We start from the raw sequence: 21,630 nt of genomic DNA on the forward strand, positions 1-21,630 counted from the left end.
CAATGCAGTGTTGACTTCCACTCCCCAGGAAGGAGCTGCTGAGAGTCTCCCTTAATGAGTAGTTCTGTGCAATTCCAGTTTCAGTAAGATCATCCCATGCTCCAGGCTCATCTAGCTCATACAAGATGAAGTAGCATCTCTAAGCAATTCTGAAAGTCTTTGTCATACTATTACCTTATTACTTGTTCCTCAGACCAGAGGTGGTAAATAAACTGAACCGATCCCTGTAAATTTCAGGTTCTGTTATAATTGAAATTTTGGTGATTTTGAAGGTAGAAGTGCTCCTTTAACTTTTGCTGTATCTTAGTACTGTTTCATAAGTATGCAATGCATCTCCTTCCCACCCACAGGAAAACCACCTATCCACATCCAGGAGCTTGGTGAGGCCACTGGGAGTAATAGCTGCATTTTTCTCATAGCCTAAAAACATGCATTTTAAATGTCCTACATGCTTCGCCAGGCTGTTGAGATCTATCTCTAAGCAGCTGTAGTTTGTGTATGGACAAACTTCGGGGAAGCTGCAGGCAGCTGCAAGGTGCCCTGGGCACCGTGTAAAGGCACTGTGTAATCTGACATACTGGCAGTGAGTTTCCAAGCATTATGCAGGGAGATTGAGTAATGAATTCCGGGCAAGCAATGTCACTCAGAACTTCTGAAATGAAAATGCTAATCACAGCTGTAATGAGCATGAGTGGATTGAGGTTTTTCTTGTATGACTATTTGTAGGTAATTAGTATGAAGTCATGTGGGGAAACTCCTCCTTTATGTACAATGAGTGCTGGAGAGAAGATTCATGTAGTGAGCTGAGTTAATACAAGTTCCTAAGAGGAAACCTTGATCAGGGGAAATATTTATTAGCATTTTTTCTTTTTATCTGTAAGTGTACCTGTGTGGCTACTCTGTGCCCTTTGAGCTGTTCTATAGTTTAATTTCACACTGCAATCTCTTAGTATAATGGAAAGGTCTTTCACCATCTCCCTCACTCTAGTCCCCATTCATAAATAAATGCATATCACAGAGCTCCTTTCCAGGTCTCAATTCATCTTCTAGCTTAGCCAAAACCTTGAAATAAAAATTAGTCTGTTTTCTGACAGGTCCAAGGAGTGGATAAGTACACAGGAGGAAAAAAAAAGATTACTACATACCTAAGTAACATCCAACTTGGGCCATTCTCTGGAGTGAAAGCAGTAGGAGGTTGAAAGCATACTGGCCTATAATACACCTCTCACATGTTTTAACTCATCCTTAGGCATTCCTCTGAGCATTCAGGACAAGATGGGCCTTTTGACATAGCTTAACATTATTCTGTAGTTACAAAGCATGGTACCTGCTATAGTTATCCCCACAGCATTGGCAATTTAGGGGGCATGATCTGTGTGTCTCCCTGGAGTGTGTGACTGAAAAATGGTGTTTGTACAGGATTTCTCACTTGTTTATAATTGCATGTTGTAGTTCTGCTCTGGTCTTTGTGGTCAGGGCAATGCCTTGATTGACAACTTTCTGTCATTTCAATGAATGTCACTGATGATGGCACTTCTAGCTGCTTGACACAAAGAACTTGGGTGGGATTGAAAATGTACTAGTCCTCACATAGGGGCTGTCTTTGTATGATTCTGTCATACTGTATTACATGGTTGCATTACTCCAACCTTCATTAGAATAACTGAATTTATGATATAAGGAATGTGAAAATAACTATTAGAATAACCTTGATTTTCTATTTTCTTTTCTTTTAAAGACTTTTGTGGCATTATGAATTTGAAAAACTTTTAAAAGTATTTGTATATGGAATCAGGGGATCTGAAAGTAATATCCATGACTGAAATATGTGTTGAGTATTTCCACCTAAGTTACGAAGTTAGGAAAACTCAAAACGATAGGTGTTGTTATTTTCATATAAAACATGAAAAATATTTCACTGTAAACTATTTCACCTTCCATGATCCCTCGGGCAGGTTTCTGCGGTGCCTCGGGGACACCCGCGTGTCCCGGTGAGTGATTCCGGGCACCCCGTGACTCCCATTTCCCCGCTTCCCTCCCAGTTATCCTTATCCCGTGACGGCTGCACGGCCTTTCCCGCCGAGGTGCTCTGCGGAAAACCCAAAGGCGTTGTGTGAAATTATGGAACTTCAGGAACTTCCCCGTCTCTGTTGATCCCTAGGGAGAGGGGCTGTGAGGAAATGTGGAAAAAACAAACAAAACCCGCAAGCCAACCAACCAACAACAACAACAACAAATCTACAAACACACACATACCCAAACAAACAAAAGAAAACCGAACTCCCGCGCAGACAGACCGGCCCCCACGGCCGCCCCCGCCCCGCCGCTCCCGCACTGACCGGGCGCTCTCGCCCTGCGCTGCCGCCGCCAGCGGGCGCTGCGGCTCCGGCGGAGCCTATAAAGGCCGCGGGGCAGGGGTGGTGTGTGTGTCTGTGTGTCTGTCCGTCGGGACCGTCGCCTGCCTGCGGGATGCTGGCGCTGAGCGCCGCCCGCCGCCTGCTCCGCCCGCCCGGGGAGCTGCTGCCGCCGCCGGGGCTCGCCTGCCTTTGGGCGGCCGGTGCCCGCGGCTGCAGCGGCGCCGGCGCCGGCTCGCCGAACCCGGTGGTGTACTTGGACGTGGGCGCTGACAACCAGCCGCTGGGACGCGTCGTGCTGGAGGTAGGGGCGCGGGGCAGCTCGCTCGGGGAACGGGGGTACGGGGCCCGCGGCGCAGAGGACGGCCGAGCTCCGGACATGGCGGCCGCGGGGCCGCAAGGTCAGGGCGGGCAGGACGGGAGGCGGACCCGGGGGCGGTGGGTCCGGCCGGGGAATGGCGGGTCCGGCCGGGGGATGGCGGGACGGGCATGCTCGTCGCAGCTGCTGCCCAGCCGCCCTCGGGGTGAGAGCGCGGTGGGACGGCCCCTCCGGGCGGCATGGACAGTGCTCGGAGGTGCCTCGCTGTGCCAGGCCCGGTCCGTAAATCCGGAGTGGCGGGGAGGCTCGGGGGAAGGTGACTTTAAACCAGAGTGTGTGAGCTGAAATACCAAAGCAGAGTAAGCCTACTGCTGTGCTGCGTCGTTGGCCTGGCCCCATGCTGGGGGTCCCTGGGGCAGCCCCCGTGGAGCTCTTCACCTCCAGCCCCGGCCTCTTTCTCCCAGGGTGCTCGTTGTTTGGTTTTCACTTGTCAGTTTCTTGAGGTGCTGCCACTATGAGCTTCCCGCTCCACGTGGTTGGCACCGAGCTGTCCGGATGCGCAGCAGGCCCAGCAGCCATCCTTAAAAACCCAGTCTCTGAAATTCTCTGCCATGTAAAGAAGGCCTGAACGGGAAAAGCGCAGTACACTCTGCTCATAAAAACCCTGCGGTGAGCGCCGTGTGCCGTGCGGTGTCCGTAGGGCCGGTGCTGCCTCAGGAACTGCTCGGTGTATGGAAGGAGGGAGGGCAGAGCTCCAGAGCCACGCTCTGTTCGGGAATGAAGCTCTTGGGATGCTCTGTGCGGAGGGAATTCAGTGTGACCTGCCTCCAGCATCCGCTTTGGGTCTGTATTCATAGACTTTTTTTAAAATTTAGTTCATAAGCGCTCTCTCTAAAAAGAGTGCCTTTAGGACTAGAGCCCAGTTTATTTTGATCCATTGATAGTGTCAGCATATAAATTAACTGGACTCTTCTAGTTTGTGTGCTCTCAGGAGGTAGCATTTCAAGGAGTCATAGGTAAAAATATTATTGTGCAAGTCCCTTATTTATCAATGAGATATAGTAACCATCTGGATGGTATTATTAAAAAAGTAGTATTAGTGTTCCTGTATTTCTTGCAGCAGCATTTAATTTCCATGTTAAAAGATTTTTAGGGTGCCCAGTATACAGAAAATCTGAATGCATTGCAGCATTGCCTTGAATCTTTGGCTAAGTTAGTTTTGGTTGCAAATTGCAGCAATCTGAGGAGTATCCTAGGGAAGGAACATTAAATTCTTGCCAAAGCCAGACTGTTTCTATGCACTATTTCACTGCAGTGTCTGGTGCTGGCCACTGTCAGGATAGGCAATTCGGTAAAACTTTGGCCTGACAGGAATAGCCACTTTTGTGTCCCTAAGATTAGTAAAAAGATGTGAATAATCAAAATCAGAAGTTTTTATTGGTTGCAATGTCTGTGTAACATCACAAGTAGATTTTGACCAACAGTTTGTGCTCTTCTTTTTGCATCGCCTTTTCTGCAGATTTGAACAGCTGGCTCTGTGCTGGGGAGACCTTGGTCTCTCCATTTGTATCCAAACCAGCTTTTCATCCTTAGGGTCCATTTTAAAGGTTCATCTTCATTAAGCGGCTAAAAGTTGCACTGAGGGGATATTTTTTATTACTGGCCAAATGCTTGGCAAATTTTAAAGTACCTCTGTAATTTTGGGTGGCTTGTGGTTTCTGATAGCTCATCATTTTGGGAAGAGGGTTCAGTTGTACCGGTCTCCGGTGTAGTTTTTCTATGTACATATGAAAAAGCTGACTTATGAATTTGTTGATTTATTTTTCTTTAACAGCTGAAAGCTGATGTGGTTCCAAAGACAGCAGGTAAGGCAGTATCTCCAAAATTTCATACTTAAATAATTAAATTTTAGATTGTGATTTACAGGAACAAGAATATTTTTCTACCCTTTAGAACTATTTCCATCCCCATTTGTTAACTGAGCAATATGACAGGAAGTACTGCTAAGGAGCTGGAATTAATTATGCTTCCAGATAGTTTCATTTTTTAATTTGCACCAAGATAGTACAGTTCATATATCAGGTTATCAGTGGTGACTAAATATGTTCAAAAACACACCTAGTTTGCATTAAAATCAAACCCTAGAGCAAGTGGGGAAGGGCAAATCAAAGGGGGTTTGGTCTTTCTTAGAGTTTCCAAAGAACATAGGGTGTCTTGTTTTCCTGGTCACTAGCTGATTAGTGCATTCATGTTACAAAGTTGTCGTGGTTTATCATGTTTCTTTTCTCATCTGCTTATTTAGTGGTTCTGAAAAAAGCCTTGTATGTTTCTTACAGTGTAGATGGAACATCCTTAAAAATAAAAAGCATCATCCTCACAATTACTATGGAAAACAAGAGGCATAAAATTCAGAACATGAAGGGTTTGAGTCCAGGCAAAGATGGAGGAGATTGAGGGATTGGAGTTAAGATATAACAGCAAAATAAAAGGGAAATGAGATGGAAAAGGATTGTGTTTGTACCCTGTTCTGAGGCTAAATAAGCTTTGCTTTCTTAGCTTTATAGCAGAGGGTTTTCTTAAGTATGGAAATAACTTATAAATCGATAATACTTTAAAGATACACTAAAATTTTTGAAGCACATAAACTTGGGGCATAGTGAAACTAGTTGTATTTGATTGTATTGCCATATATGATACAGAATACAATATTTTATGCTTTGTTTTCACAGAAAACTTTAGAGCTCTTTGTACTGGTGAAAAGGGCTTTGGGTATAAAGGATCCACTTTTCACAGAGTGATTCCTTCATTTATGTGCCAGGTAATAATGTTTATTTTTTTACTTTTGCTATTGCATTTATTTGTATATTATTTATATAGTTTAGAAACAGATTAGTTGTAACATTCGAAATGGCTCTACTCCAACCTTTGCTAACTACACAATAAAGAAGTGACAGCGTGGCCTGCATTTCTGATCTTTTTGCAATGGCTGTTGCTTAGCTTGTCTTTTGTACAAATAAATGTAAATTATGTGTAAACTGTTAAAAAAAAAGTCTGGCTGAAGGCTCTTGCTGTTGTATAGCAGTGTACTATAGTGTAGGGCATAGGTGGCAAAATGACACTTGGTTGTGAGAAGCAGTTGTGGGTAGAATGACAGTCAGCTTAGTGTTCTAAGGGAGCTGAGAAAACAGCATGTCCTTTCCGCATTCCAAGTAGAATAATATGTTCACAATAGAGAATGTGTTTCAATTTTTTTTTCTGAATGTTTCTCTAATATGGAGGGGAAGAGGGAACCAAAAGGGTTGATTTTGGTCGATTTTTGGGATGACACACCTGAGATGGGTTTTGTGAAGGTTTAAAGGATGAATCTTTCAGAATTCTGGACAAGAATCCATGCATAGTAACAATTTTTTCTTAAACAGCAGCAACAAAAATAACAATAAACCTTTTTGCAGACCTTATTTTCTACTGTGCTTGGCAGATGAGCAGGATGCAGCTGCTGTAGTGCACTGGATTGTATGATTCCTGAATCTCTTCCCTTAAAATGCTACATTTCAACAGCATTGCATTGTTGAATGGCTTTGTAAAAATATCTGACATGGTGGTTATAGTAAACATGCTTTATTTATTAACTGATAACTGTGATGATCTCCCATCCTTGATTTTTATTTCAGTGAAATATACCTCTCTTAAAACAAGAGGCCATAATCATTTGACCTGTTTCTAAGAAGGGAAAGGGGACCGGTGTGCTCTAAGGAACATATGTTCTTGTCTTTTAAATGTAAACTAGGCATTTGTGATACTGACAGAGGGAGAGTTTAGAAGTCTTTCTGGGATCAGAAATACATAAATATAAAAAAAGTAGAAATCCTACTTAGAATTCTGCCACTAATTTGTGAAGTTCTGTGTGTTCTCATTGCATTGTCCTCACAAATGAACCCAAAATGAGGATACTGGATGGTTTATTCCACGATATGGTGAGATGATGAATTGATGTTTAGGAATTACTTGGAGGTCATTGCTGAGGTGGAAATACTGTCATAAGCTTCAACAGTTTGCAAGTGAGAGAAAACAGTAGAGACCTTTCCGCTTGTTGAGATGGAGTGTTAATGTGATTCAGACAATTAGTATGGCCTAATTGAAGGCCGTCATATCCGGGACTTGGCAGTTTGGAAGTCTCCACATGGCATGCAGCGTGCAGAACATACCTCTGGGACTGTGTAGGAGTAGCTGTGACACCACCTGTAATAAGTTACTCAAGGTCAGAATGGGAAGATGAACGTCACGTGCAATACCTGTTGGGTGTGAGTTCTCTGCTGCCATGGGTGGTGTCATGCTGGGAGAGGAGATGGCAGATTGCTTGGAAGCAGTTCAGGAGCCACCTCTGCGAGTCACTCTTCCTGGGGATTTAATTCGAACTGTGTGTTTTGTGTCCAGCCTAAGACAGGTGGTCACATCTCTTGTGGCAAGCACTCTGTAACTAAGCAAAGTTTAAAATAGCTCAGGTGTAACACTTAAACAACAAAACCTAGAAATAGCAAATGGCAGTAATGGAGATCCTGATAACTGTGTATACCTGTTGGAAGAAAGGAAGTGGAACAAAAGAGTTCTGAGGTCTTGCATATGGTAATTAACTTTGGTGATTTGGTCTTGAGGCCTTGGAGGTGTTTCCTAAAATTATTGCTGTTTGTTGCATGACATTGGGGAGAAAGACTGGTTACACAGGAATGTGGTTGTTTGATGACAGCTGGAGAAAACCAGCAATATCTGGAGCAGGAATTTACTTTTGACCTGGTTGTATCTTCATCTAGTTAAATGGTTTTAAATTGAGTGGCCATACGCTCATTCTTAACCTGCAGAAAATTTGCTGATGTTGTCGCTTCTAAATTAGAGCAAGTGTGTATATTTTCCATAGCATCATTTTTGATGTAAAATAATCTGTGTGTCCTTGTTTACTGTTTCAGGGTGGTGACTTTACAAATCATAATGGAACTGGTGGAAAATCCATTTATGGCAGTAGATTTCCAGATGAAAATTTCATACTGAAGCACGTAGGACCAGGTAAATAGACATGTTCTTTCTACCTTCTGATGACTATAACCTATAATGAAGCATTGTTTATGAGGATGTCTTTTAAAAAATAAGGTTTTTTAGTTTTGTGAAGTACTTGGTAATTACAGAAGTATCAAGGAGGTTTAACAATGTGTTGTCCCTGGCATGTGCATATTTTTGTAGACTGCTGTACCAATATCTGTCAGCCCATGCTGGGCATACAAATTCTGCAAAGGTAGAGTTACTGTTTTTATTTTCCTCTTTAATAAGTCATAGACTTCAATTTTTACTTGGCTGATTACTGCAGAAGTAAAACAAAGACATCTTATCATCTTATTTACTAGGTAACACAGACAAGTCCTTTTAAGGTCAAATTAAAGCCAGAAAAAGTAAAGGAAAGACCATACAGAAGAACATCTGATCTAATTCTATAGACTCTCTTTTTTGCATTGTAACTTCCTCATCCCAGGAACTGCTGCTGTTGAACCACAGCAGACCTCAGCTGATGTTAGTCATGTTCAGGAAATGTACAACTAGTGGCATTACTGACACTCTTACTGCGGAATGAAGGGAGACTGGACAGGAGGGAATAGTCAAAGGCAAGAAGTTGGCGTTAGAAATCATTCAGAGACAATATGAGACCATCACATCTTCTGTCTGTCCGTCTTTAGTCTAAATGTGCAGAAGAAAATTGTTTTCTCTGCTACAAACTTGTTACACCAATGTAATAAGTTGCTGTTGTTGTTCTAGGTGTTCTTTCAATGGCCAATGCAGGACCCAACACAAATGGATCCCAGTTCTTCATTTGCACTGCAAAAACTGACTGGTAGGTTCTCAGCCCTGCAGATTAACTTCCTGATTTGATGCCTGAATCTGGAGGGTTTGAGGTTTTCTTAGGGGTTTGTTTGTCTGTTTGTGGGTTGATGGTGTTTTCTTGTTTGGTTGTTTCTCAGTTTTATTTCCAAATTATTTTACTCCAGTGGAAAATAAATTGTTTAGTGCTACTTGAGGGAGGAAGGGCTGTGAGAGTAACAAGACTGCTGTCCCTCAGAGTGCTTCTAAGGTCCAGAGCTAAAAGTACGTTTTATTACTTGTAGAGTTGTGCCTTTGCCATAGAGTTGATCAGCAGGTGAGAGCTGTGAAGATCTAACACACCTTCACAGAGCTTGGTTTGGTTTACTCTTCATGTTGTTTTAAGTAAAACTGTCTTCGTGTATATTTTTTTACAGGCTAGATGGAAAACACGTTGTTTTTGGGCATGTAAAGGAAGGAATGGATGTCGTGAAAAAAATTGAGAGCTTCGGTTCTAAGAGTGGAAAGCCCTCCAAAAAGATTGTCATTACTGACTGTGGCCAGCTGTCCTGACCTTTTGTCCTGCCCTTCATGACAACTTCAATGCTGTGAAAAATGAATCATAAAAACACCCGAACATTTCTGATCCCATAAGTAGCACCTATGGAACCATGTTTTCTATTTAACTTGGTCCAACTTTTATACTTGTTTTGAATAATATTTATTAAAAGCATAAAACAGTAACTGAAGCATGTTTTAGTCACACTGCCATGGTAGTCACACTGATTTGGTAGAGTCCCACTGTGTTTTGGAAGAAGCGGTACAATCGCCCAAAGGGCTTTTAACCACACTGTTACTGTTCTTAGTATTTGGATGTTTCAGGTCTTAGAATTGGTGGTGGAGTGGACAGCTAAGTGTTCTGTAGTTGGGTGTTGGATATAAATTGAGAAATCACATGTTCCCTTTGGTACTTATAAATGTTTATTCTGTTGTTCATCTCATCATTTTGAAACAATACTGCTAACTAGTGCACTCTCAAGATTGTCTGCAACAAGACTGTCTGACATTTTCTTTCTGTGTCTCAGTTTGAGTCTATCCAATAGATTTAAGAGGTGATTGGGTTTTTTTTAAATTAATTCTGTTTTATCTTCTTTCTTTTCTTATAGTCTAGGACCACTTTTTCAAACTGAATTCTACCTTACTGGCTTCAGTGGAGCAATTTGACTTTTGGATTAAATAAATTGCTTTAGGTTGAGTTAGACTACTAGTGGAGCTCTACCTACCAAAAAGACCTTAATCTAGCCAAAGGATCTCAGGACTTTTTATTATGCAACTGTGAACTTGAAGTGCAGTTCTCTGGGATCTGGTTCTGTGAGGAATACAGCTCGGTTCTCAATATATGGTCTGGTTTTGCACTTGGGAGCTTGTTTGAGTGAAAAATAGGTTTGATTGCTCTTTTGCTGTGTTGATCCAGTGAGGTCATCTCACCTTGGGTATACTTGGATTATGATTTCTTCTCATGTATCATCATCAGAAGTCAGAATTGGTCACCACAAAATCACAAGGCCTTATCAGTGCAGCAAAATCCTTATTGTAGGGTTGATGCGTGAGAAAGAAAGAATTCAGCTGCTCAGCTAAACACATTTCATTTGTATAAACTAGTATGCATTTTTTATGTGGCATGCTTGAGCAGCAACAAATGTTGGAACCTCACAAAATCACTTTTAGAATCACTAAGACTGTAAGATATTAATGATTGTGGGGAAAAAGCACATGATTGTTTTGTGCAATAATCTTGTTACTGAAGAGAAAAATAAAATGTGACGGCTTTCTTCAAATGTGAATTTATTTTCATTGCAGTATGATAATATGTGAGTTTAAAACTATGTAGTACTTAATTTTTTTCCACTGAGGGCTGCATTCTTCTGTGTGGAGGGTACCAGAGTGTAATTTTGCAAAAAATAGAATTGAAAACCTTTTCATTCTTTACACTGTAGCTGCTTTGTCTTTGTAGTGTTTTTTTAAATACTAATTTATGCTGGTTTGCCTTATTTCATTTGGATACAATAATGTTATTTTTGTTTGTTCTCTTGATTTATACATGAAAATGAATTAAATATAGTTCTGCACAAAAAAAAGTCTATTCCTTTCTGGAAATCTGTTGTGTTTACCTGAGCTATTCTGTTCTTTCACTTTGTGATGGGTCTGATCTCATACTGAGAAGCCGTGCTGTGGTTCTGATACAGCAAGAAACAGGATAATGGTGCATTGCTTTGCCTCTCACTACTGAATCTAAAATATATGGTATATGGATAGTGATTTGGATCCTGAAACTGCTCTCTTCTCTGGTGTACTGATTTGCAGAGATAATGGGGAAAATGAAAATTCACTGTTTTTTTTTTTTTAATTTCTGATTTGTTTTTGAAAAGTTGGTAGTTTCAGCTTTTTCCTGGACAATTGAATTTAGATCATCAAGGAGTTCCTTCCCTTCTTGTATGATCAGAGATGGCATTAAAACTTCAGCATCCTTCTGTGTATTAGCAGTATTTGTAGACTGGGAAGCCCAGTGCAAGATGCATCACCAAAAACGTGCCCATTTTCTCAGAACTGTGTATTAAGCCTTAAATAAGTAATAGTGTTATATACATTGTGTTCATGGCTGTGGGGCTTTGTTTCTTTGTTGGTGCTTTTTTGGTTGGTTGGTGGTTTTATTTGTAGGTGCGGATTTTGTTGGTTTTCTTTGGTTGGTTTTTTTATAACATGGCTGTGGCTTTTAGAGGTTCATTTATGACCTGACTTCTGAAATGTTCAAAGCCAGAATTTTCCATCAAGGCTGGTAGTCTTGACGAGAGGTATTAAGACATACAGAATCACTGTGATTAGTAGCACTGTTTGCAGCATCTCAGTGGGACTGGCTTTGGTTTCAGAATACCTGGACTCTACATAGTTCCTTCTGCCAAAAGAAGGTCTTTGCTGCCCAAGTACTTAGAGCAGTGTAATTAGAGGCTTAATATTTTGACAAAGAGATAAATATGTTAAAGTTTTCCTTTTTAAAATATCTTGGACTCTTACAATATGCTGAGTTGGAAGGGACCCATCAGGATCATTGAGTCCAACTTCTGGCAGGTCACACAAGGATCACACCTCAGGAATCCATCAAAATGGATTTTTCTGCCATTTTCTTCTTCCTGATTTTTCTTTTTTCACCCCCTTCATCTTTATTTAAGAAAAGGCACAGAGCAATATTGCAGTATGTCATGCACTTGCAGCATTGCATAGTGTTCCTATACTGAAATACACAGCTACAGCTTGTAGTAAGTACACCCGAGGTAAGGTGAAGAGCACCACAGGACACCACAGCAAGGGCTGGAGGACCTCAGCATGCCGGATGGATGGCCCCAGCCTGCTGTGGTCCTGTGACTGTCAGTCTTGGGTACACAAAATACAGAAGTGCACAGAAAGGAGCTTTGCATATTTTTCAGGATCCCAAGTGCCCATCCCTCTCCTGTTAGCCGTTTTAGATCAGAAATAGCTTCTAGGAGAAGAGGTTTACCCTTTTGCAGCCTCGCTTGATGGTTTTGTTAGCTTCAGGTTGCTGGGCGGGCACAGGAAGAGTTAAGACAGTGCCCCACGGCTCCTGGCTTTCTTACTTTGGGATTTTGTACCTCTCATAGCAAAATTGTTACAATAAATTCAGTGGCGCGTGTTTCTTGTGTACAGAAAAGGGCTTTGATTTCTAACGTTAACCCGCTTCAACTGGGAGATAAGAAACTGCCAGATTATTTTAGTCTGGGTAGATTTCCTTGTCTCCTGCTGGTGAAATCCCTGCCTGTCGCTGTCCCGGGCCAGTCACAGCCCTCGCTGTCCCTCTCCCGCTCCCCGCCAGGGGGCGCCCCGAGACCGCGGCTGGCGCGACCGGCCCGAGCGGCGCCGCCCGAGAGCCCGCGGGGTGCGAGACGGGATCGCACAGCCCCCTGTGCTGCTGGGATAGTGGGAGCCCGGGATCGCACAATCCACAGTGCTGCTGGAATAGTGGGAGCCCGGGATCGCACAGCCCCCAGTGCCGCCGGGATAGTGGGAGCCCGGGAACGCACAGCCCCCGGTGCCGCCGGGATCGCGGGTGGCATCGCGGGCGGCAGCATTGGTACCAAACTGCCGCGCAGCCTCCTCTCGCTGCTTTGGGATGCGCTGAGCAGCCTTTCCATACTCCTGATGCCCCCAAAGCTGCCGTTGTGTGTCTCGCACCCCGCTAGCCCTGAGGGGCTCCTTCAGCTTCTGCGGGATGTGGGATGAGAAGACAAATTAGTAAAATAGCTACTTTCCCAAACGCAACTGCTCATTGCCGTGAGAAGTAGCTTAACTGAGGTGTGACAGAAGATGTTAAAAATGGAGTATATAATCCAAAACAGTTTTTTGAGAATTAGTGTTTAGAAATCCTACATAACTCTAAGAGATCACAGAAGAGAAAGAGAGGTACTTGCTGTGGGGCTGTGGCTTTGTAATAAGCTGAGAGATGGCAGGTGTGCCTACTGATGTTTTTCACCTGGATGTTTAGAATAAAAAATTTGTATACTGCTTAGCAGAGAGGTTGACACATCCAGGCTGCCTCTGGAATGAGCCAAGGGCACGCTGGGAAAAGAGCCTGAGAAGTGAGCTCCGAATGGCTACCACTGATGTGCTTCCAGATGCAACACAAGTAAGAAAGGGCACCCTTAGGTAAAGTGGAAATAAATATACACAGAAAAAATGAGTTTATATTTCAAAGTTGTTTCAACAAACTCACAAATGTTTTTGTTTAGTCTCATGTTTTAATTATTTGTTCCAGACTTTCTGCTTACATAAATTGCTTTCTTTGGTGCTACACTAAGGCTATGTCTTTTTGTTTATAAAGTTTTAATGCTTTGAAGTCAAGGCATTTGAGGTACAAAGTGTTGCTCTCTTTTGTAATGCTGTATACTCTGTTGGTACCAATATATCAACAATCAGAATGTTAAAGAAGTGAATTACTGAAAGTACAAATCATTTTACGTGACATTTCAAGGACAATTTGAATGTCCTGCTAGTTGAGAATTTGTAGTTGGACAGACACACTCTACCCAATTTAGAAGTAACCACGCTAAGAAGACATTGACCTTCAAATGAAAAACTTTCAAATCTTGAACTGCAGATTTTCTAATTGAGTCTGACTTTGTTTGAAAACATTGTATAACCCAGCTGATTGCAGGTGAATTTTGGCCCAAAATCTTCACAGCCCAAAACATTAATTTTTTGCACTATTGTACTTAAAACTGAACCTTAGCAGCAATTGTCCTGAGCCTTGACATTCCTTATCCAGAATCAGCTCTCTGATTTTTCCAGTACAGTTCAGGGTATGCCTATTCCATGCTGCCCTGCCTTCATGTGGTCCCTACATCTGCCATGGGGTGCTGCTGCCTCTCAGAGCCTGCATCCTACATTAGCCATGGGTGAGCTGCCGGATGGTGAGAGAGAAAAGAGCTGCAGCACCATGAAAGAACAAGTACCTCTCTCACATAACTTCTTTCCCCATGTACTGATTGGGATATGGGAGCCCCACATCAGGGCCAGGCTGTGCCACAAGCTGGATGAGTAAATTATGTCCAGCCTTGTGGGAAGGGACTGAGTACGGTTTGCTTCTTGTGAGCAGAAGTGATTTCTCAGCAGTAGCCAGCTGGGTGAGGGCAGGCAGAGATCAGTAGTGGTTTTTTCCTCTCCCCAAAACCCCCAAGAGAAGGAGCTTTCAGCTCCTGCACAGGGTCAACCATGGTGCCCTGGTGTAGTGGAGAGGTGGACTTGGGGTAGATGTAGGGCAGAAAGGCTGCTCCTGCAGGGGTACGTGGCTCACTGCTTTGGGAGGGAAATATAGGAGCAAAGAGGTGCTTTTTTCATTACTTTTGTCAGAGTTGAGGCCAAGGGTATCAGGGACTGGCAAGGGCATGATGAAACAGCTGGGATGCAGGAGCAGCTTTGTGAGCTATAAATGGTGCAAGATGAAGAGACTTAAAGGCAACTGTGTGATGTGGGAGACCTCCTTGTGGCAGGAGAGGGAGCTGGTTCTGTTACAGGGCATCTGAATGAGGACAGACCTCTGACTGCAGATGTCACGCTTAAATAAGAAAGGTTTGAGGGATCTTGCTGCAGATTGTCAGTATCTGCTGCTTGTTCTGTCAGTGGTGAAGGAGATGTCCTGTGGCATAGCTGGAAAAAAGATTGCTGGTGGTTTTGACTTGAGTTAGGTGCAATCATATCAGAGGATAATGCTGACTGCAAAATGTTTGCTATTTATTAACTGGTAAAGCAAACAAAACCCTAAAATTGAGTCATCACTGTGATTGATGGAGTTTGAGAAAAATGGAGAACTTACTCAGCAGCACGTCTCATCACCTCTCATGACTTCAGCAAAATGTTCAGGACCCAAAGGCCCTCAAAAGAGCAGCATAAATGAGCAGGTAATTGGACTTCAAGCTCTGAAACTTCTGTTCCAGTCATTTCCCCATTGAGGGGACAGTTCTTCACCTGGTTTGAGAGCACACCATGCATTTTGCTTTGCCTTAGCCCATGTTCACTAAGCATATATATTTTTGGGGATTAAAACAGAGGTGTAGCTTGTGTGTAAATGTCAGCTCACCTTCAGCAGCCCTTGCTGTGAGTGCTTTGACGTGTTTCAGCAGAGCACCTGCTTAACCACAGGACTCAGAGGGTGATTCTCCAGGCATCCTCCCCCATCCTCTCCAAACACAACCCCTGCGGCTGTGAGGGAGCAGCTGTAGGGTGAGGGGACAGGCACAGTGACCTCCACACACTGCTGCTCCTCGTGGCCGCCTCCATACAGAGGCAGGACATTGCTGGGGCCCACCCCAGCACATACTGGAGAAACAATTCCTCACCAGGTGGGAGGGAGCAATGGCTTCATGACATTTATTATTTATTTGGAAGCTGCATTTCTTTTCACATTGGTATCCCAGCCCTGGAGGTCTGAGTGGTATAGGGCTGTAACGGGGATGATGGTGTCACTCCATCCTCTTCTGACAGGTCACTATTTTTAACCACACTTGAGTAAAGCTGGTGTGAATTTTTCATCCTTTTTTACCAGCCAGGATAAAAACCACGTAACTAGGGAAAATAACTGACTGTGTCTTTAAGTTGGGATCAAGGAGAAGTTAAAAATGTGCAGATACACAAGTTTTTGGGGAAAAAACTTTGTCACCATTCTCATTTTCACTCACCTCCTACTTAAAATTCATCTAGGAAGGTAGGCAGAGGAACACAACAGCTGCTAAAATTACTAAGTGGAAATCATTTTTAGCAGGCACAAGTGTCTTGTGGTTTTCCTGCTCACGCTCTCCCCCTCCACTCCTACCTCATCCCCACTGGCTGCACTTTCCTCCAGAGAGGCTTTCGTGTCGCTGGTGTCTCTCTCACAACAGTCGAGCCAAAGGCAAACTGTTAGTGATGTGTGGCAGCTGCAGGCTGGCCCCTGCCGGGACCCTAGGCTGGCCCTCACTGGGACCCCTGCCCGAGGAGGAGCCCTGGCCCCAGCTCCATGGCCCGGGGGGACTCACTGCTCTGACCCCACCACTGGCACAGCTGACAGGAGGTGTTCCTTGGAGATGCAGAGGAGTGTGAGGAGGAGGCAGCAGCTGCTAGTGTTTAGGTTTTGCCAGAGCAATAAATTTTGCATTAGTACTAAACAGTGCACGGTCCAAATGATACAGTGTCTTAGGGTTTTTTCCTCCTGCCAAAAGTCAGTGTTTGGTTAAGATTTTATTTTTTTGGAAGCAGTGTTGCTATTAACTTGATGGTTGCCAAGGCCAAACAAAGTGCGAAGTGTACTTTGAGAAAGTTGCGTGATTCTGTACATTAAAAGCTGGGGGATGCCAGCATGCAGCCTCAGCCTCACAGCCTCTCGTGTGCTTTGCTTATGCTGCCAGGACCCTATAAATGCTTTTCTGCACTTTTTAAAAGAATGTTTCCTTGCCTAAACTGCAGAAGCTCAAGCTTTGCATTTTTTGGTCTGATTCTTTTTCAGTGCAGGACTGTACAGCTCGAGGGAGGAGTGTGCAGCAGCACCAAGGCTGAGCAGGGTGGAAGGGTCATAGCTGGATGCAGCACACAGCTACACCCAAACGCTGGCTGCAGCCCCGGTCCTCCACCCTGAGCACACCATGACGTTACGGAGCTGTCAACCCACTAACCCTTGGCCCCCTGACTCACTGGTGAATGAAAACAACAGGCTGCCCCTACACAATGGGGAAACAGGCTTGATACCCTGACGGGTTTCAGCAGCATCAGTTACTGGGAGCTGACAAGAGAGGTCTGCAGATTGCTCTTGGTCTGCAGCAGCACCTTGGATTGAGAGCTGGGGCCAACTTCGCAGGGCATGGTATGCGTGCTCCAGGTCAAGCAGTTCCTGGCCCAAAACCACTTGAAAAAATATCCCTTTGGCTTGGGTGCCTCCTTCCTGGCTCTTGCTACCACCCACTCTTCTTTGTGCACAGCTGGTGATGTCAAACAACAGAGCAAGGGAGCTGCAGACAGAACTCTCCCTTGACTCCTGCTGTTAGCCCATACAGATCAGTCCCCCAAGATATCTATTCCCTCCACCCCACAGCGGAAACCTGGAGAAAGGTGTGATTTAGCTCACTGCCAGAACATGTGGTCATGACTGTGGCACCCCTGGGTCAGCAGATTGCAGGGCAGAGCTTTTTCATACCCTTTGAGGAGGAAATGTGCTCATCCCCCACCAAGCAGAGTTCCTGGGGTCAGATCTGCTCTCTGAAAGTGCAGTTGTCTTCCACACCACCTCTGGATGCAGCAGCATGCTCGCAGTCCTGGCACAAACAACCGAGAGGTTCTGGAGGGAGGTAGGACCCGATTCGGGGCAGCAGGCTGTTGGCCCTGCAGTTGTTGCTCCCCAGGGGGTAACCAGAGATGGCCATTGCTGCCTTTCTTTCCCCAGCTGTGGGCTGGCGGTGGAGCCAGGCAGCGGGGTGTGGGCAGGGGGACATGATGGCGGTAATGGTGGCACTGCTGCAGGTTGTCACAGAGAACGGTGAACACACGCACTGCTTCTTGTGCTTTCCTCACTTGGGCATTTGGATGCCTGATGATGCGCTCCCTCTGATGTCCAGCTGAATCTTACTCTGTGCTGAAGTAACTCCTCCAGTCTGCAGCAAGAGAACACCAATCCCTCGACTCCCTGTGAGTCACCTGCCTGAAATCACATCTTAATACCGCCTTCTTTACAGTAAGCCTACCAGTGAAGGAAGATGTAGCAGGGATATTGAACTCCAGACATGTGCAATGTTTGCTGACCACCACCAGTTTATGCCCCTCATGGGGGAGACTGGGGAGCTCAGGGCATCTGTCTTCAGCCTGCACTCTTCCCACCTGCCTCTGCAGAGTCTCCTGGCATGGTTGCAGCTCTTGGGCTCTTGTCACTGACACATCTTTGAAGGGTAAGGGTAGATACAGCTGCCCTGGCTCTGAGCTCTGCTCCCACATCACTTTGCATTGTAGGCTTGCTCCCTTCTGTGGGAGGTCTGGCCTGTCTGGCTGGAAGGATCAATCCCAAATCACTGAAGCTAAAAGATGTGCAGGGATTTAATACAACTGGGGAAAAAAATCCACTCTCTGTTAAATGCCTTGCTTTTACTGCAGGGTGAGCAGTATTGCACAGAGCTTGAGGTTTCAAAGCACAAGACATCAAATGGGAGATCACCAGTGGGTTGACCACCTCTCGATTGGCTGCTGTAATGAACTTGCTTGTTGGGACTCACTGTGTCATGTTGGGTCACGGCAGAGCAGTTAATTTTTTCAGTGCTTGTATTAATTCTGTTTCTTTCTTTGGCCGTTGTTTTGAAATCACTGGAAAAGTGGTTTGATGCCCCTGGATTTTAGAAAAAAGCATTCATGTGCACAGATAAAAGAGTGTATAATGAAGGAAAACTAGATGCTTCTTTTAGTAGTCAGAATGACTTCATTTCTGGGGGGAACTGGAGGATTGTAGGATGGTTAGTTACAGAAAGCATAGAAAATGATGTGGAACAGTAGGGAAGAAAATTACATCTTGCTCTTTTCCACTTTTTCAGCACCATTCCCTTCATGACAAAATGAAAGGAAAGGCTTTTTTTCTCTTCACAATAATATGGAATAATTTTCCAGAAATCATCCTGGCCCAGATCGCCTTAAGCGGAGTTATAAAACAGCATCTGGTTCAGCACACAATTCACAAGAGAGGACAGCTAAACTGTGCCCTGACTGCTGGCTGACATGCCTTTCCTGTGGGGTCCTGCTGCATGCAAACCCAAAGCTTTGGCCAGCCCCTAATTGTACAACCCTGCTTCTTGGTCATGCTCAGGAATGTGACTTTTGCAGTTTGCAGCTAATGCTTCTCTCGCTCTTACGATCTGACTCCTGAGAAAGGCGGAGGAGGTGGTGGACACGGGGGAAGCCAGGGGCTGGTTACCTTTGCCTGTGGACAGCACAGCAGCATTTCCCAGATGCTGATAATATTTTTGCTCCCATTTAATTACTTGCCTCAGTTGCTGAGGTTTATGCCATCTCCTTCCATAGCCACCCGAGATGCAACAGCAGCATCCTGCATTCTGGGGGCTCAATTACATGTTCCTTCCACTTTCTATGTCATTGTTTTCTAAACTGAAAACACAAGTGAAAGAGCAAGGGTGTGAGATTGAAGAGAGACAAAGCTGTCGTAACATACAGGAGAGTGCCAGGTTGGTCAGTAGAACACAAACTTGGAAAGTAAAAGAGCTCAGCATGGATGCAGTACATTAGAATATAGAAGAAAATATTTGTGTCTGTGGGAAAGGAGTTGATACGTTATTTCAGGGGGGGGAAGAGGAAAACCAAACCTAAATGTACTTTAGGACACACAAAAAAGAAAAAAAAATTAGATACTTTAGCTGGGAAATCAGCTGCATTTCTGAGTCTGCAGCTGGGGAGGAGATGCTAGCAAAGCACACAGCAACCTGCAATGCTGCAGGGCTGTAAATCTTCCTGTCCCTAGGTGCCCCATTCCTCCTGCCAGTGCTGGATCACAGGTATCTCCACACTGCCTGAGCCTGAGCAATCCTGCTTGCCCACAGCAAGGGGCTCTGTGGACTTGGGTGTAAGCCTTTCCCTTCCTTCTGTGTGTAAGCCTTGCCTTTCCTCCTGCCTGCTGGAACTGGGAGGAAGGCACAGGAATGAGGGTCTTCCAGCAAGACTGGGGGTCACCTGGGCTGACAGGCTCCTGCAGAAGTAGTTAGTGTGGGTCAGCATTGCCTCCTAAGCCTTTAAATGTTACTTAAACTTACAGCCTAAGGGCACGGCCTTGCTTTCATTGGACTTTGCAGCTGCAGCAATTGTTATCCTGCCTAAGAGAACTCAGTGCCTTCTTTTCCCCTTTCTGGGGCATTTGGAGCATGGCCTGTGCACCTTTGTCTGTCCAGAGGCTGCTTCTGTTCCATAGGAATGAAGCTGACAGTTTTTTGATGGCTACTTACGGCTTGCAGATAATGTAGGTTTGTTCCCTGTTCTTCAAGAGCAGGGCCCCTCAAAGAGCAGGCTGAACTCTGTATCAAGGAGTCAAAGGGTTAAAATAATATTGCCCCAACGTGTCATTGCTGACTAAGGTCCCGGGCTTAACGAAACCCCAAATTGTTCCTATTCCACTGATGTAATTTGTTATCCTGAATTTCCCCCTATTTTATTATTTCAGTATTCCAATGTCAAAGTCACAGCTTCAACATGAATTCTTTGAGAGTTGCTCTCTCAAAGCCTGGCAGAAATATGAGTCTGGATGATAAACCAATTCTGATCTTTACTGTATTTGACATAATTCACCTGGTGAGCCAGTTTTCTGCTGATCAGGGTGTTGGGGTGGTTTCTGTCCCCACTCCAGGTGTCTCTGGATCACTCTCTCCTGTTTTCTTGTGGAAGTGGGATGTGCTGAGAAATGGCAGCAGTCCCAAATGGGGAAAAACACCAGGAAAAATGACTTGAAAAATCATTATGAATGTTGTGAGGCACTGGACCAACTTGTCCCGAGAAGTTGTGGATGCCCCATTCTTGGAAGTGTTCAAGGCCAAGATGGATGTGGCCCTGAGCAACCTGGTCTAGTGAAAGGTGTCCCTGCCCATGGCAGGGGAGTTGGACTTTAAAATCCCTTTTAACGCTAACCATTCTGATTCTACAATTCTGTGATTTGTGCCCATGTAGTATGATCCTTAAACTGATATAGATCTTCAATAATTTGTGAAATTTTTACCCAGTTTCAATCCAGTGTAATTTATTAGGACAAGACTTTCTCCTTCTGGTGAAGCACTTAATTTATAGTCAGTTATTTTTTACCTTTTTATCAATAGTTTTACAGCTGAGGCATCTCCACATAAAGGTCCCAGTGCTGAGGTAGTTTCATTGCTACCATCAGATCATCAGCATAAATGAGGACAGACAGTATTTTATACATCTTTTATACTATCACAGAGCAATGGAAAGATGGAAAAAACAAAACCACAGACTATACAACAGAGTGAATAAAAACAAAAAAATAACTGGGTCCTTTATTTTTGGAAACTGTCTAACAGCCTCTAATATGCATTAGTGAGATATCAACTTTCTGCCTTGCAGAATGAACTGTAAAATATTATATTCTAGCCCTGCACATTTTCAAGTTCCTTGTCCTTTATTACAACAACTGGTTTATTAAAACTGGAAAGGGACCTAGACTAAACCTCTACCCTTCTGTGTCTGAATGGCTGCATCCAAGCTCTGCATCTTTAGAAAACTGGTCCCTAATGTTTAAAACAAAACCAAGCCCAACACAACAACAAAGAGCTTCTCAATTCTCCTCCCTTAATTTCCTACCTAAGCAAAAATCCTCACACTTAGACATAAAAGGCTGTTAAATTCATTGAGTAACTCCTTGCCCACTACTGTGAAAGACAAAATGCCCACTGTGGTTAGCAATGTCTCAGAATTAAAACTCATTCCCTCTTGAACTTCTTCATATAGGATCCATGTTGAGTTTGAAAGTATATATGTATATAAGTCTACTGATGTGATTTGTTCTATTTGTAAGACTAACTGGCAGTG

The 21,630-nt window shown here is 44.1% G+C and overlaps 1 protein-coding gene across 1 annotated transcript; it reads left to right on the forward strand.

The window, feature by feature from the left end:
• Positions 1–2,375: 2,375 nt before the first annotated feature.
• On the forward strand, positions 2,376–10,672 carry PPIF (peptidylprolyl isomerase F). Its single transcript, XM_071563792.1, has 6 exons — positions 2,376–2,658; positions 4,508–4,538; positions 5,403–5,491; positions 7,635–7,731; positions 8,473–8,548; positions 8,952–10,672. The coding sequence occupies exons 1-6, from the start codon at positions 2,470–2,472 to the stop codon at positions 9,085–9,087; spliced, it is 618 nt and encodes a 205-aa protein (XP_071419893.1). The 5' UTR covers positions 2,376–2,469; the 3' UTR covers positions 9,088–10,672.
• Positions 10,673–21,630: the final 10,958 nt, after the last annotated feature.

This window comes from Pithys albifrons, chromosome 9 (genome assembly GCF_047495875.1).
Source record: "Pithys albifrons albifrons isolate INPA30051 chromosome 9, PitAlb_v1, whole genome shotgun sequence".
NCBI lineage: Eukaryota > Metazoa > Chordata > Aves > Passeriformes > Thamnophilidae > Pithys > Pithys albifrons.